The following is a 17,762-nucleotide window of genomic DNA, read 5'->3' as shown; positions in this document are numbered from 1 at the left end:
AATAATAAAATAACTCGAAAATAGTCTAATTCAATCATTAACACATTGTATACAATTATTAAGGTTTGAGAAATTGACTTTACACAATGGATCTTACATTACCGTGTTTTAACGATATTACAAAGAATAAATATTTATGTTACTTGTAAACAAATCAATTTGGTGTAATCTTTGGCTATGAAAGACCATCCGAAATTCAATAACGTTGTGTAACGCCATTAATTATATTTTGTATCGAAGAAAGTATTACAAATTAAACACACGCGTTGTAAATCGAATCAATTATATTTAACTTAGAGAGTGCCCTACTGCCCCTGAAAACACTCCATAATTGTATTTTTTTGAATACATAAAAATGATTTGATGTTATCGGTTAAGCTACTTAAAGTTTCATCCATTACACCGTCTGATCCTTTTCAATTAATTTAACGAGGTAGGTCTACGTCGTCGTTACCGTACCGTTTGTGTTTCAAACTTTTATATTTCCGAATGATTGAACCGTAAACATTTATCATACGACTTGGCACAGCATCGGAACTATTTAATTGATTCTCTTTATGTATTCAGTATGACTTTTTATCAATTATTGTTTGACGGCATCCCGTCCGAACCGGCGAAATGAGTTTTTTGTGCGTTCACTGTAACCAAGTGGTTGTACACAACGGCCAATTGAGCGTCGATCGGAGCAAACGAAATTAAAAGTGGTGCCAGTACGAGACTGGAATGGGCTAATTGGTTATCGAGTGAAATCACAATAGTTTTTAATATTAATATATATGATAATAAATACTTTTCAAAAGAACCAGCCACGAGTACTGATAAAAACGTGATGTGTATATTGAGAGCCGCCGGGTGACTGCTGCCGGCAATGATGTGGTCACTAAAAGCACTATAGCAGTTGGCAAGGCTTCCTATTTGTGGTCATATATAAACACCTAGTCCGTGTGTCTAAAGCACTTTCGATTTTACAGCCGATATACAAACACACATCAGAGATGAAGTCAATCGCGGTAAGTACAGCTTATTTTCTTTAAACTCATTTCAAAACTCCTTTTGCGTTCACGGTTTTTAAAAATGTTATCGTCGTTTTTAACCGGATAAAAAATAATTGGTTTTTTGTCATTAATTCATTTTATCCCGAAAACCCTCATGACATTTACTGACTCTAGTCTTCTAATAAAAACATAATCTTTATTTAAAAACAGCATTGAACACACCACCATTAGCTGTAGTCATTTTTAACGCAATTAAAACAAACGACTAGTATTTGAATAATAAATCGCACATTTTTTTTTATAAAATATTAACATTAAATGCGCGTTGTTATTGAAATTTTTGTAATAACCATAAATTGAGCGCAGAAGTCGTAAACCATTCGATATATTTTTTAATGTACGATTTTCTTTGTTATCCGTTCCGTATTATTATTTCAGGTGTTAGTGTTGCAATTAACCGCTCTTTGCGTGGGCCAGAAACACTCGAAAAATCAAATTGGCCCTCAAGCCTATGACATGGCGTACAAACCGCAAGGATATCCACAGCAACAAATAGCCACCCCCGGGGATGCTACACAAAATTACTATTACCCTCAAAGTAAACTAAGTTTGCAACAGGAACAACAGTTGCGACTACAGCAGCAACAAGCACAACTCCAACAACTGCAACAGCTGAATTTGCAACAAAGACTTCCGCAATCGCAACAGTATCAAACGGCACAGCAACAGGAACGTCTTCAGGACAATCAAATATCACAACAAGAATATTTACAAGCATGGCAGCAATATCAGCAACAGTTACAGAGAATGCAACAGACCGAACAGCAGGCATTATTGTCTCAGCAGCAATATTATCAAAAACCTCTATTCCAACCCGCACCTTCAACGTACGAGTCGCCGGCAAATGGCCAGTTACAACAGAGCTTGTCGTCCAATTCAGGCGAATTGCAGCAGACACAACAGACGGCCGGCTATTACCAGAACCCATTGGGAGTTCGCTATTCTTCGGCCGCCGAAGCGTCTAGATTCCAATTTTCCGGTAACGGTATTAATTATTCGTTTTGAATACATTTCCATAATGATGTTCATTTTTTTTTTTTTTTTTTTTTTTTGGTTTATTGTTATTTTATTAAAATTGTTTTTTTATTATTAATAGTGTTTTGTTTAAATAAATTGAAATTTTTTCAAGGGATACTCTCTTGGACTGTGTAAATTGAATTACGCGCGGCTAGTCCTTCCATAGACACCGACCTCGTTGCTTGATCGGTTGCCACTTTGGTCCTTTTAAAATAGCTTCGGATCCTTTCTTTAGTAGAACTACAAACATAAAACCAATAGAATTACACGCATAAAAAACAATCAATAATCTGTTTACATACTATAGAAATATGGAGAATAATTTAATGCGTAGGTCGTTGGGTCATAGGTTTTACACGGTTCCCATTGGTGTCAATAAATAACTGAAATGATTTTAGATGTTATGTTTTCATGAATTAAACGCGATAGGTTTAGAGCAAAATAATAAGAAAAATATCGATGCGTTAAAGAAAGTAAAAATAATCTATAAATATATTTTGGTGGTGTTATTTTGATTTTTTCATATAATAAATAAATTAAACATACTGATTATTTCTAAAAAATCTTGTTGGCCAGTTAATTGCCGTTTATGTAACTAATACATTATTTTTACTTTATGGAAATATTTTTATTTTTATTACGTTTGATTGTACTTATCAATGATATATTTCTTAGTAAATAAAACTGTTTAATAATGTCGTTTAAAAATTCGGAATCCTATCAATTCATCACATTGATATGCGTGGCATCTCGTTGTGATACATGAAATCTGACGAATTTAATTGAAAATAAAAACGTTTTTTTTATACACCGATATTCGATTAACCGTTTATGATATAATATTTATGAAATGTATTTCTTTTCATTATTAAAACATCAACGAAAAGAAATTTTTAATTGAAACATAATTTAGCTAAAAGTGATTTTCATAATTTACCTGTCCGAGTTCCAAGCCACAAACAGTAGTGGCGTAGTAACAGTTGGCACAAATGCTAACCAGACAAATATCATAAAAGTCAAATCAAAATGTCTGCTATTTTCGTACGTTTCGGCTACTTCAAGTTTTGCTAATCTGTAACAGACACCAAAATTATCTTTTAACTCTGGTTAATTGTTATGGTTCGATTTATTTTCCAGAAGATTTATTGTTATATTGATTTATTGTTATGAAGATATATTGGACTTGTGAGTTCTGACTGAGAAATTTTATATGGCGAATAATTATTAATAATTGTTGTGCATTTATTAAAGAAACGAGTTTCAAAAAGACTTACAGATATTCCACATTAAAATTTAAATTGCTCTATTATAAAATTCACTATTTTGTTTTAAAACCTAGACATTTAAATATTTATTTAAAAAAATATGGTAATTTATTTTACGCTTATAATAATACTCGAAAATATATCCTATTCTTATTTCATCTTTAATTTATAAATCGAAAAATATAATAAATTATAATAATAATTGACATGTAGAATATTATGATATGAAATTGGGTAATAATGTTATTTAATATATTTTCTTTTGTATACAAAAAATAAATGTTAAGATTATTTTTGTACTTAATGTACTCGTGAAGTACGAGTGACTGTGCACGTGTGTCTTTTTTATAAGAAAAAATGAATTTATACAAAGTGTAAAAAAATCCCCAAAAAGGTGGAAGTGACATTATTGTCTGTACTGGGTGGTAAAAACCTAAAAGTGTCCGGGTTTTCTATGTTTAGTGTTGCGAGGGTCTGGAAAACGCTTACGGTATATAAAATCCTTTTATTAGAATTACCAGACTTACACTATCCTCTAACTTTGACAGTGTTGTAAGGTCTATTATTCTGGCAGTTTTTTTCCTAAGCATCACAATAAAGTCATAACAATGGCTCCGTTTTTCACGGAAATCTGAATGTGTATTGCTACAATGAAGGGAAATCGATTGTTATAAATTATAATATACTCCACGTTATATAAATCAAATACTAAAATTAAATATGGATATTAATATTATTTATGAGTTTATTGAGTAACTAATGTTCAATATTTTTTTAAAATTTTTGAAGACCACGTATACGATGAGTGAAAATGTATAAATGTAATTTTTATGACGATTTAGTAAAAAGTTACAAGGTGTTAATAAAAATAAAATATAACTACATCGTAACTTACAAACCAAAGACATTTATTACTGTTGTAACAGGAAAATAAGGATCAAATAGTATATATTACATTATAACGGAGAATGATTCTAGTTTTTTGGTAGTAACTTGATTTAAACGTCACCATTTGATTATAAAGAATTTGTATAGATAATATAAAGGAAAACTGAGTTAAATTCGGTGAATTTGTTTTTTATACGAACCTCAATAAATTTAAATTTGTTAAGCTTTCAAAGGCGCAGATGTATACTTGTGGTGCTTGGTTAACATATTACCATATAGTTCTATACCCATGTAAATGTATGCAATTTTAAGCACACGATTGCACGAACAAATCATAAATCTTATTTAATATCATAATTGCCGGAAGAAAATTGGATATTGATGTATTGTTTTAATGTATATAATTGTTTGAGCAGCCATCACAAATTTAGCAACTACTAATTGTATTATTACTGAATATTTGGTTTTTGTCACTAATGAAAATTTACAAGTTTGATATAATAATTAATATTAAATAGTGCAAATTTTAGATTTTTCCATGACCTGTTTAAATTTGTAAAGCGGACTTCTTTTTTTTTTTAAATGATGATCAAAAAAAAAATAATAAGTTTTCATAAGATATTTTCTCGATTGGGCGCACTTTTGATTTTGTGTCTTATGGTGTCAATCATTTCTAGATTTAGCATTGACTTTAAGTCTAGAATATCAAAATATTTTGACGATTGCCTCGTGCTTATATAAGTAAAACTTATAACTTTACGATTTATATTTCCTTTCGATTAATTTTACAATTAAGTTCAGGTTTGTTTCGTTTTAAACACACAGTATATAAAACGTTTTCAAAACACCAAAAATGTCTAAATTTACATTGGTAGTCTGTGAAAATTTAAACGTTTTAAACTGTTCACTTATGTTTTAAATAGGTTTTTTTTTAACACGTTTTTTAACAGCTTTGATTTAATTATTGATTTGACATCACTATTATTTAATATTTAATCATTTTTTACAATTCAATCATTTTAATCATTATAAAAGAGTTAGTTATGGGCTCAAAAATAAGAATATTGGTATTGGCAGGTGTGGACCTAGTCTTACTTTATAATATGGCCGACTTATTTTTGCAATAAGCAGTCTACTCTAAAAAAGTTGATCTCATCATGGCCAACTTTCTATAAAAGTTTCAATACTATTACTGTACTAACATGATTTTTACGCTTTTACAGCTCATTAGCAACATACTCAAAAAGAAGATTTTTGAAACATTGTTACACTTATACAAAATTAATAAAATGTCTGTTACGAGATTAGCTAAGACAATTTACTTTTTTATAGTTGTAAATTTAATGCATGGATTTAAATCACCATTAAATGGTGATTTTTTTTATCGCAAACCACTCAACTAATTCATTTATATGAATATAAAAATAATATTAATAATAAATTGTTTGGTTATTTTTAGTTCTACGTTTTTTTTTTAATTTATCAACCTTAAGTATTATTTATGTTATTCTTATACCTTATAAGGGTGTCAATTATAATTTTTCAAATGGCAAAACATGTATAATTAACTAGATTATTCATTAAATAATGGTATAATTAAAAAAATGACTTCTCGATGACGATTATTGGATCAGTATTTCAAAAGTCATTATAAAACTTTTATGTCTGAGGTGCGACAGAGAAATGTATAGAGATAAAGAAACTGCAATTATAATTTACATAGTTAAGAACTTATGAAATACCAGTCCAAAAGCTGTTATCGGCCACTAATCCTATTTTTAATTAAATCATTATCGAATAAATGAACAAGTTAATTATGTATATAGCCATTTAAAAGATTTAAGTTGACACCATTATTAGGTACAAAAGACAAACATTACGAATATTTTTTTTATCATGCAATGCATATAAAATTTGAAATCAATAAGACTGCATTTGTGTGATTGCAGTAAAGAATAAATTAATTATTTTAAATATTTTTTTACAATTAAGGTGTGCAATAATATGTGTACAATATTCGACTCATTCATGTGCATTGTACATAAGTGCATGTATATTTTATGAGACATCATAAAATATTGAAATTCACGAATTTTTAGAAATAGTTTTAAACAATTATGGATATGTCTATACATTTTGGGATGTTTGCATCATATGTACATTCGTACAAACGATGATTGGTAATGTCGATCATTTTTTTTATTAGAAATGCAGAAAAAAAAAATTAAATGGTAATAATAATTAAAACTCAAGAACAATTTGAATTTTTTATAATTATATAAAATACTTTTGAAAAAAATACAACTTGCCACGTGAAACAGAATCTGTGACACGACACGGAGCTGTTCATTTTACGTACCCGACAATAGTCTGCTGTGACTGACGGAAGATAAAAAAGGCTTATAAGCTAGTTTAAATTTTAGAAGTCACTTTTCTACGCTTTTAGGAAGAGCATTACCAAATAAAAATAATTTTTTATATTTTTATTCACTTACTTCATACTAAAAGACATGAGCCTTTTCAATTTTTAAAAATATTTTATTTTTTATTTTTTATTGCGTTCCGCGAGAGCTTGCTTTTTTAATTCATCCCTAATATTATATCAACGTGTCAGCTTTATTTTATTATATATAAATATATATATATATTTAATTATCTTATAAAATAGAAAATTACTAGCACATAATAACATTGGAACCAGTATTTCAATGTTCATATTTTATATCTCCAGTCCATATTTTAGAATGATGTTTGTATATATGACATCAAATTGTAATGACAAAGTGACTTATAGTTAAAAACATTTAAAAAATGAAATATTAATTTAAATTAAAGAAATATTGAATTTATTCATAAATTATGGGTATATAAAAATATCTATTTTTAAAAACTAAGAAATAAATTATTATTAAAAATGGAAAGTAAAGCATTATGAGATGCGATTAACAGTTTTCAGAGTCTTCACAATGAAAATGATTACTATAGTAAGTACATATAGGAGATCAAACATGGTGGTATTCTACTTAATAACTAATATATCATCAATAACTGTCAAAATGGAGATTGATCTTTCAGATTCTTGTTAGTAGAAGTATTATAAATATATTGTATATTTTGAATTAATATTAGTTGAATAGTATAATTTATATATTATATATATTGATTCATTCCAGAGTTTTTATTTATATATATATATATGCCAACTATAATATTTTAAACTTTCATGATAATATTATTTCTAATTATAATTAAGAAGTCTACAATTTCTACTTTTGTGTAAACCATTGCGCTCTTTATCTATTGTAAAGTAAAATAGAACTTGTATTTAAGAAGAACTGAGCCAAATTTGAATATTGAAACTATTTAAGTAAATGATTACATGAAAAATTGAAAAATATTACTTATTGGTAGTTGATATTTAAACAGCGATTACATCACAATTATCATAACATCTCGAGACAATTTGTAATTAATAAATATTTTGATTTTATCATATAAAAAAGTATATTTCTAAAACAATTCTGATACATTTTCAATACATTATGGATTTCCGTTTTCTTCCAAACAACTAATACGTTATTTTGTGAATTGAACAATGTTCAATATATTTATTTGATGTTCGATGTATAAAAAAAGTTTTCAAGTAATCCTTAACATGAAAAATATAATAACATTGAATACAGCTTGGTAATATAACTTGAATGATTGAAGGTGGATGTAAGTCCTTGTTTAAAGTTTATTTCTATTTTCACGAAGATTTATAAAGATGTCATATGTATTTTTCTAAGTTACTTATATGTTGTATTCCTTTGTAAAATCATTTACTTAGAAATTATTCTCTTATTGATCCAAATATAGTGAAATAAAAATTAAATATCTGATATGAAACTTTAAACTATTAGAATTAATTTTTTATGTCAATTTAATCATACCACAAAATTATTTTGAATCGAAAGTTTTCTCTCTTTTTTGCATATACAAATGTAATTAATAGCTGAACATTTCTAAGGTAAAACAATTTATTGTGTAAAATACTATTTATGTTTATAATTGATTTAAATTTATCCATTTTATATACAATTCTGATATTTTAAATAGTCATAAGGATTTTTTCATATTATTTCACTTAATTCTAGATATTACTTTTATTAAAACCAAAAATTTGATATAAGTGTGTAATAACCAAAAGGCTCTAATTATGGATTAATTTTCGCCTTATAATAAATACAATTGGTTCTTCAATGTAGTTTGATACTTATTTAAATGTTACACAAACCCGTAAAATTATCAGTAGTTGTACCAGTTTCTATTTCAAATATTGTATAGTTCAAATTACTCATATGGTATTAGTTAATCTGTTGGATCAGTATGCCCGTTTAAAGATTTATATTACTTTTGAGTTTTTCATAGTCAGTTTTCAAAAATGATCACTCTACAGAAAACAAATTTTTGGTAAAGTAAAACTAATCACAATTTTGATATAATAAAATTTTCAGTTTTTGTATTGATCAAAAGTAATAAGTATTCATTGTAAAAAAAAATATATTACAATATAATTGGTTTATTCATTTTTTTTAACTGAAGATTTGTTTGCTATTTTTAAGTTTAAATTTAAGTTATAAATTATTTTTTATAGAAGTTATCAAATAAATTTTCCAAGTTGTTTATCCAAATGAGTAATAATAATGATACATTGTTCCTATCGAAATATATTATTACTACCAACAGTTTTATAAAACAAGTAATATCAATGAATTTTTACTTGATATCCAAATGTTTAATCAATCTGTAAAACGCAATCGTTTGAATGCATAAAAAAAATTGTAAAAACAAAGTATGTAATTTTTGTTTTTATTATATTATAAAGTTAAAAATAAAGTGTTCCTATTTAAGAAAATTATAAATAAGGATTTTTATCTCTGAAGAGACGAATAAGATTTAACACACATTTAACTGTAGAGTTTTTTGAACCTGATATTTTTTCTCTTTACAAAAATTAAAAATTCTCGGAAGTTTCGAAGAAAATGAGTATCTCACCAGAATTTCTGGATATTTTTAACAGATAATTTAAATAAAAATAATATTGTCTGCTTCTATAAAGAATTTACTCAGTAAATAAGTATTAAAAATTTGAAAAACCTCTTCAATTTAAGAAATCTATAAGATTCTAAAGATTACACTTCCGTAAAAAATGGCATTTTCAACATAATTTAAAATGTTTTTTACAACTTCATTTTTGAAAATGTTTCGAAACAACTGCGTTCTTCAAATCTATATTATATAAAACTTTTGAAGTATACTACAATATTATGAAATGAAAATGTTCCAACAAAATTTTTAAATGAGGTAAAACAAACTAAAATAGTACACAATTAAAAAAAAAAAATTTTATTTTATATTAAAAAAATAATTTAACAAGCATTTAACATTTAAGGGAAATTTTAAAGATGACACGACTTGCGTCGCAAAAATGTGGTCGACACTGGTTAAGAAAAAGATATTCTAAAATGAAAAATTGACAAATTATTTTATAATAGTGAAGTTAATCACTGACAGATATCGTCTATACTTGCTCAACTACACCACGTCGCCCATTATGATGTGTTTTTATTTGATGACGAGGAAGGCAAAATAGTAAAACGTTCTAAAAAATTGTTACATTTTACTTAAATAAATGTAAGAAGTAATAAAACAACAACATATGAATTAACAGATTTAATTATAATTATACCACTACGGTTCACTTAGAAATTTACTCGTTCTTGAAATACATTTGTTTCATTAGTTAATTATTTTTCTTTTCTAAAGATAAAATAATAATTATTAAGTTATTTTTCCGTGCGGAACACCACTTAATAAAATTGAAAATGTTTTTTCATGGTTCACAAAGTTTGAGTTACCGTAGATTATTATTAAGTCGAAGGTCTGTCAGCCTATTTCTGGCGAATTGTGTATTTATTGCCTCCGAGTACCTTAGAGAAATATTTGTGCTATTACTTCAGATATTACGTTTATACTCTTATCTGTTTATTCCAAAGTTTTTTATGATTGAACTAATATAACACGAACCTCAAGATTGAAAATCATAATTTTTCATTTGAATTTCATCCTTTAACAAAATACAAGTTTATAAGAACCAGCTTGTTGAGAATTCTTGAGGGTATGTAATTTAAATAAAAGTATCAAATAAATGTTTCAAAGAAACAAAAAATATGAGTATAAAGAAACCAATCACTTATATACAAATAGTTATTTTGCATAACACAACATATAAATAATATTTATAAAAAAAAAAAATACAATTTTATTGATGTACTTTATTTTAGCACAAGTATTAAGTATCAAAAAAATAATAATAATAATAAGGTCGTATAATAGGTAATTCACTTAATTAATCGAAAAATAAAAATAATATTAATAATTTTTTCATTAGTTTTTTTTTTGTTCAATGTTTCTCACAAACAAAAAATATTTTTTATATTTATATTATTATATTTCTTATATTTTAAAGGTGTCAACTTTAATTTCAAAATGGCAACACATATAATTAATTGGCTTATATAAAAGATAAGATCTAAATAAGAAAATGACTAGTCAATAACAAGTTTTGGACAAGTTTTTAGAAGTTATTGACATGTTTACACCTTGACGGAAGAAGGAGTACAGCCAAGAAAAATCTAGTTATAAAATTAGCAACACCTACTATTCACCTTTAAACCAAAACCTTGGAAAATACTGGTCCATAAGTTGTTATTGAACAAGTATTTTCTTATTTAACTTTGTGCGCCAAAGAAAAATTATGGAAAGTTTTCTTAGTATGAATTTAAATAAATAATTTATAGAACAACCTTTTCTTCTTTAAAAATAATTGCAGTACTGAATACAACGAAATAATTAATATTTATGATAAATCGATTGTGAATAGTTTATTTATATTATTTTTGAACGGAATATCGTCAATGTAAGTCGTTACTTAAATTATAATTTTATGAAAATTGAAGTTAAAACTAATCAAAATACAATTTTATATCTATAATTATTTTGTTTCTATTTTATGAACAAACTTGGAAAAAACAAAATTTGTTTTTTCAAAGAAACTAATTTCCATTTAATGTAAATTAGTTTCTTTGAAAGTTATATCTTTGAGGTTCAAATTTCATGGAATTGGTAAATTAATTAATAAACTTACCTCAAAATCATGAGTGGACATAAACATACTGCGTAGGCTGTAACCATAGAGATCAAATATTTTTGAGTCTTAGATTCTTTATAACTATCAATTTCAGTATCTGAATCACTGTAGGGCGATTGTATGTCACTGTGATTTGGGGTCTCAGGATTTCTGAAAATGAGAAATATAATGAACGACTACCCAAGTGTATACAAGGTGATTTATTTATCATAAACCATTTGATTAGCCAAAAATTAAAATAATATTAAAAAATAATTTTGTTTCCTTTAGGTACATGTTTTAATAAATTTATCAATCATAAATTATGATTGACAAATTAAAAATAATACTTTATGGTTCATAAATTTATTTTATATTCATTCCTTTGTCTTAGATTCGAAGCAGAGAAGGTATTAATTTTATAATAATGAGTTTATTTATGTGTCTGTCATTACAAAAAAAAAAATTTTCTCAGCTCTCACTGGACCGATTTTTCTCGACGATACGTCAAAAGATCACAAATCGTATCTAGTTAAATATATTTCCCTCGAATATTGAAAATTTACCCTTTAGTCCCCAATAATAGAAGAAATCCGGTAAAAATTTTCGATTTTAAAAAATAGTTAAAAAGTTTTTATTGCATTAAGAATAATTTCTTCTAAAATTTAAGCACTATAGATTTGCATCGAATCATTTTTTATGATTTTTTTTAATCACTGTCCGATACTGCCTATAATTGTTCCAACTATTTTACGTTCCCATTGTGCCACGACCCCAATGTGTATGGTTTTTCATCTTATGAGGGTGTCATTTTATAGTAATGACTGGAATTAAGATGCGCGTGCTGCTATTTCGATTACTACAAATTTCTTGGTATTATTCCTTCTCCTACCTAATATAAAAACGTTAATAACTTCTGAATTATTAATCTAAAATTTGTTATCAACTAGTAATTTTTAAATTAGATTATTATATATTAAATAAGAAAATAAAGTAAGAAGGATGCCATTTAAAATATAAAAGTAGACACCCTTATAAAGTATAAGAGACGATTATAAAAAATACTTCATGATTGATTAATTGAGAATAACTAATTTTTCAATTAATTAAGTAGTTCATGTCAAATTAATTACTCTGTATTTATTTTTTTACTCATATAAAAATATTTAAAAAAATAGCATAACTGTAATATTAACTGTAACAAGTACTATAAAAAATTTTAATTTATGTAGAAAATTTAAAAAAACACAAAACTATAGCAATATTGCTGTTTAAAATATGTAGGTGAATTCTTTATGAAATTATAACGCTAATTTCGAATCTACCTTTAGATATTTTAGATATTTTTTTGAGACAACTATTAATTGATAATTAATGTATTATTTATGTATAAATAATAAAATCATTATAAAAACTTAAATTATATATAATATTAATTATGAGGTTAATAAACCTTTAAATTTGAGATTGATGGTATTTTTTTATATAAAAAAAGCTTAACTTATAACTGTAACAATATGTGGGTTAATTTCATAAGCATAAAATTACTACAACAGATAATTTTGCGGTTAATTTAAAAATATAATTTTTTGTTTTTCACAAATCAAATAACTGGAATAAACGAAATTATGATAAAAAGGCGTACGTAAAAACAAAAAATTCGAAAAACACTTATTTTATTTTTAAACCCTTGTTTTGTACAATTTTTTTTGTATTTAAAAAAAATTAATGACATTTTTCTATATTTTTTGTCTGGTTTTTAATTATGACCAGTTCATATTATTTTGTTTTTATCTGTTTTTGTTAATTATAATTTTGGTTGTAAATTAAAAAAATTAATAAATGTCAAAACCACATCAGCTATAATATAAATAATCTTTCCTAATGTATGTATTTAATAAAATCTATAGATGTTGAATCTCAAATTTGTTAAAAATAGTATTTATATTTTTCAAAATTATATTGTTTGTATTTTTTAATAGTCATGACTAGTACACTTAATTTATTTTAAAGTCTTTTTATTATTACAAATACTTTATTAGTTGAATACTTAGAAAAAATCGTCTGATGCGCAAAAAGAATTGGTTTAATGATAATTGCAAGAACATGATCGAGGAACAAAATAAAACCAAAGCATTCCATACACCAACCCTCAAGAACGTTTTCTATATAAAAAATGCATCCACTCTGTATATGTAGTGCCACATGGACTACGATTAGAGGTGATGATGAAAAATGACGTTTATTTAAAAAAAGTTTTTTGAAAAATCTACGAATCCGCATTCAAAAATATGGAATAGAAATGGGTAATAAAAGCTTACGCCCCCCAACTGTACCAGATTTACAAAAAAGAGGATGTGGTATAATTTATCAGAGAGACAAGGATAGAATGGCCAAGACATGTAAGGCGGACCGATGAACATATTTAAAGGAACATATATATGGTGAGGGCAAAGAGAATAAGAGGAAAATCGCAAATATAATGTAAGGACATCGTCAAGAAATTATTAGAAGAAATGGGAGTTAACTGGAAGCAGACATATGATAAAGGGCAATGGAAAGAAGTAGTTTTGGCGGTCTAGAGTCTAAATGGTTCGTAAAGCCGAAAAAAATTCAAAATATCAATCTACATGTAATCTATCAATATGTTAAACATTTTAAATTACAAATTTCATAAATTAAGACAAAAATATTTCTAGAAAATATCTTATGTAAAGTCAGTATGTATTTCAATAAACTTTATAGCCTATTTTTAAATTAAGATTTTTTAGAATCTATGTAAAGCTAAAGTGTGTATTCATGTATAATGATCTTTTATAACATTACTACTGGATGTAAATTATAAATGAGTTGTTTTTTGAAAAGCACAATTTTTTATAACAAATAGTTGTGAATTCCCCCCTGTAAATCATTTCATAATTATATTATAGTTCTTTTTTCTAAAGGAAAAAAGATTATATAGGAAGATACAGCGTAAAGAATCTCGCAGCAGGGGGATAGTAAGAATGGCATAGTCCACTGCTAAAGTTTAACTAAAAATCAATTTGTTTTATTAATGGTTTTAATTTTTTCATAAGTTTGTTCTCTTTTCTCGAAAAATTGGAGTCTTAGAATTCTACCTCATTCACATAGTAAAGAAATTACTTGAACAATAATATAATTAAATGAATTCATTCTTTATTATTTTATAAAGTGTACAGAGGGTATATTTTTTAAATTATCGCAAAACAAAGTAGTCATCCAATATTTAAAAAAAATTGTAATTAATAGTAGTAAGGACGAATATCAAACACTATTTATTTTAGACATAATATTTAAATCTAGGATATTTTTTAAACTACTTGAACCTTGTTAAAATTGTATCTACAATTAAGAAAATAACTTTGCGACTGTATTAATGAAGTTTAATTATATTTATTGAAAAAATAACTATTTAATATATTATTTTACATTAAATATCTTAATCAAATTTTACTGTGAATTTTAATTATAAAAGCATTTGAAGTATATCTTGACAAAAACTGCAGCTCGTATTTTAATGAAAAGAAAAGTTTAAAGTGTTTATTTTTATTATTTACCTACTCACTGACTGACTTATCGAAATTACAAGGCATTTCCTGTAATGGTAGAAATGTAAAATATTACATGAAGATCAAGTTAATCAAGTAATTTCAACGTTTTGAAGATAAGTAAATTTTAAATGAGAAGGTATTTTTCTTTTAGGTGAATAAGATGAACTCTATGGAAAATGTTCTAATTAAAAAATGTATACCTCTTGTAATTGTTTCTTTTGAATATTCACTATACTAATATATACAAGGTAAAAAGCAACATTTAAAAGGAATATAATGTATTTTTTGTAGATATAATATATATATTATATTTTTCTTTACAAAAGTGCAGCATCAAATATTATTAAAGCAATTTAATCGTCTAAGTTCTGTTTATAATATGATTGTAATAAATTAGGCTTTGGAGATAAATTATAAGAAACGTCATTTAGGGGACAAAATTATAAAATTTATGTCTCGTAACATATAGACATCTACAAATTTGAGTAATGAATGTGATTTAATAATTGTATCTTTTTAATATAAACACTTTGAAATATAAACATATACGTTCTTGAGCAGACTGGAATGACTAACGAGCTTAAGTCTTGTTAGCGATCGATGATAATTGTTAAGAATAAATTTATGTCTTAAGTTATTTCAGTGATTCCGTTAAATCTAGATTTTATGTTTATTTGTTTAATTAATTATTTTTAAGTTTACCACCACACCTGAGTTGGAGCAACATATCACAAATGCTATTCCTAATAATACATTAATTTATTTATACAAATTTAATAAGTATTTAAACAACAATATGATGTGTGCGATTAACGTGTGATTAAAATTTTTTACTCTGTTTTATAAAATGAACATAAATAAAGTTTACATTACCTTAGAATTTTTTGTGAAAACAAATAAATAATAATACTCCATAACTTTCACTGTTAGAACTTCATTACTTAAAAATATAATGGTAAAATGTTCTATGTATATTATAACATTATTATTTATACAACATAAAGTACTTATCTTAGCACAGTTTTGGCGTCAGTAGAGTTTCAAATTACTTACCAATGCAGAATCTTCGTTAAAAATATCAAACTTAAACAATGGAATAGTTTTTTTTAATGAAAAAATAAAAAGATTATACAAAAATAGCTAAGTCTACAAAAAATGATGAATGTAACATGTATGTGATGTATATTGAATATATTACTTCCTTCCACTTTGTCAGATCACTAAAAGGCAACAAGAGTTTGTTGGTTTTAGTTGGTGTTCGCTTTTGTTCATTGTTTTCTATCAACTCATCATCCATTTTTAATAGTATTCTTTTATTTGCGAGTCTATTGATTTTATGTCTAGTGTTATATACCTATTGGGCCCTTTATAAAATATGCTGATGATTTGATCTTTATGGTTTTTAAAAATTATTTAAAGCGTCATCATGCATTCTAATTTTTAGAAATTGATTAAAGCATACAATAGGTTTAAAATTAATAAAATCAAGAGATTTCAATACACATTAATAAGGGCTAAGAATTATTTGCATTATGTTAAGTTATTCCATAGACCATATTAACACCATCTGTTAGAACAAATTTTTAATAATTGACTTAAAAACTTGGTAATATTTCATAATGGAGGTTATAATTTTGGGTAGAGGATTAGGGGATTAGTACCCTCTTAAAATAAAAAATATTTCCACGCTACTATATAATCCTATTGTAAAGTTGCTAAAATTTGGAACCCTCCAATCAAAATTAATAAATGTATATAAATCCTAGCTTTTTATGTTTGTATATTTAAATGACACAGATATTATTAAAAAATATATAAATAATCAAAAATTAAATTTAATGTATAATTAATAATGCAAATATGTAATATTTAATGATTCCTTAAATATATCTTTAATAAAATAATTATTTAACGTTATTTTTTAAATGATCTACAGGATTATAATTATCAAAACATTAATTAACCATTGACAGTAACAATTTACTGTCAATCGGATACGTCAATAATGTACCGTGTTAATATTGTATAACTAATATCTTTATTTTGTTCCTCGGTAATGAGATTTCTGGGATATATTAAAATCGGAAGATTTATTTTTACTTTTGAGCAGTTAAAATTATAAAGTACAATTGTCGTGTTAGTTTTTTTATCAGCTCGCAGTAGTCTATAAATTATTGATTGGAATACCATTAAAAACGTGATAATAAACATAATTACTTTGAAATTAAGTTCATTTTTAATGATTTAACAATTATAGAATTTAAAAAAAATTAGTCAAATTAATATTATTTTAAAACCCTAGAAAATAAAAAAATTAATTTGTATTTAAATGTTTTTTTAAAAATTAATGGTTTATTTTGAAATAGATAAAAAAATTTAGTTGAAATATAATAATATTCTGGAACAATAAATTGATGAATGTTTCTTAATAAAGAAATGAAATACTTCCTCGAAAGAAAATGTTAGAAAAAAAAAAATTATATGCATTTTTGAAAACGCTGTTCAGAATGAAATTCCACTTCATTTATCAGAATTGCTGTAAAAACAAATACTCTCTAGCATAGTTAAAAAAAAAAAAAAGTTTAGAAATTCCTTATAAATTATTTTATTTTTTATTGATCTTTCTAGTTCTCATGTTGAGGTCATAATGTCAGTTCATGTGTAAGATAAATACCTACAAGAAAAATAAAACCAATGAAATGAAATAATTTCAAACCACGTTGATTCATTTCGACACGCCTTTTTGACATTCTTTACGGTCACAGTTACCGCTGTAATTATGCATTATTCATGA

General features: G+C 25.5%; 2 protein-coding genes across 3 annotated transcripts in view; one reads left to right on the top strand and one right to left on the bottom strand.

The window, feature by feature from the left end:
* Nucleotides 1-733: 733 nt before the first annotated feature.
* Nucleotides 734-2,148, top strand: LOC126906864 (uncharacterized). The gene is made up of 2 exons (XM_050687769.1): nt 734-1,010; nt 1,434-2,148. The coding sequence occupies exons 1-2, from the start codon at nt 996-998 to the stop codon at nt 2,058-2,060; spliced, it is 642 nt and encodes a 213-aa protein (XP_050543726.1). The 5' UTR covers nt 734-995; the 3' UTR covers nt 2,061-2,148.
* LOC126906863 (prolactin-releasing peptide receptor) overlaps nt 2,084-17,762 on the bottom strand; it is a 78,967-nt gene continuing 63,288 nt past the window's right edge. The window contains exons 6-8 of one of the 2 annotated variants that reach the window (XM_050687767.1): nt 11,415-11,567; nt 3,010-3,144; nt 2,084-2,312 (exon numbers count right to left, since the gene is read on the bottom strand). In XM_050687767.1, coding sequence (XP_050543724.1) covers nt 2,180-2,312; nt 3,010-3,144; nt 11,415-11,567 — 421 coding nt within the window. In that variant the 3' untranslated portion in view covers nt 2,084-2,179. The remainder of the gene's footprint in view (nt 2,313-3,009; nt 3,145-11,414; nt 11,568-17,762) is intronic. The other variant, XM_050687768.1, reaches the window with a different exon arrangement.

This window comes from Daktulosphaira vitifoliae, unplaced genomic scaffold, assembly GCF_025091365.1.
Source record: "Daktulosphaira vitifoliae isolate Bord-2020 unplaced genomic scaffold, ASM2509136v1 Scaffold_5, whole genome shotgun sequence".
In the NCBI taxonomy this organism is placed as follows: Eukaryota; Metazoa; Arthropoda; class Insecta; order Hemiptera; family Phylloxeridae; genus Daktulosphaira; species Daktulosphaira vitifoliae.
Note: the sequence above shows the minus strand (reverse complement) of the source record. Positions and strands in the feature narration are given on the sequence as shown.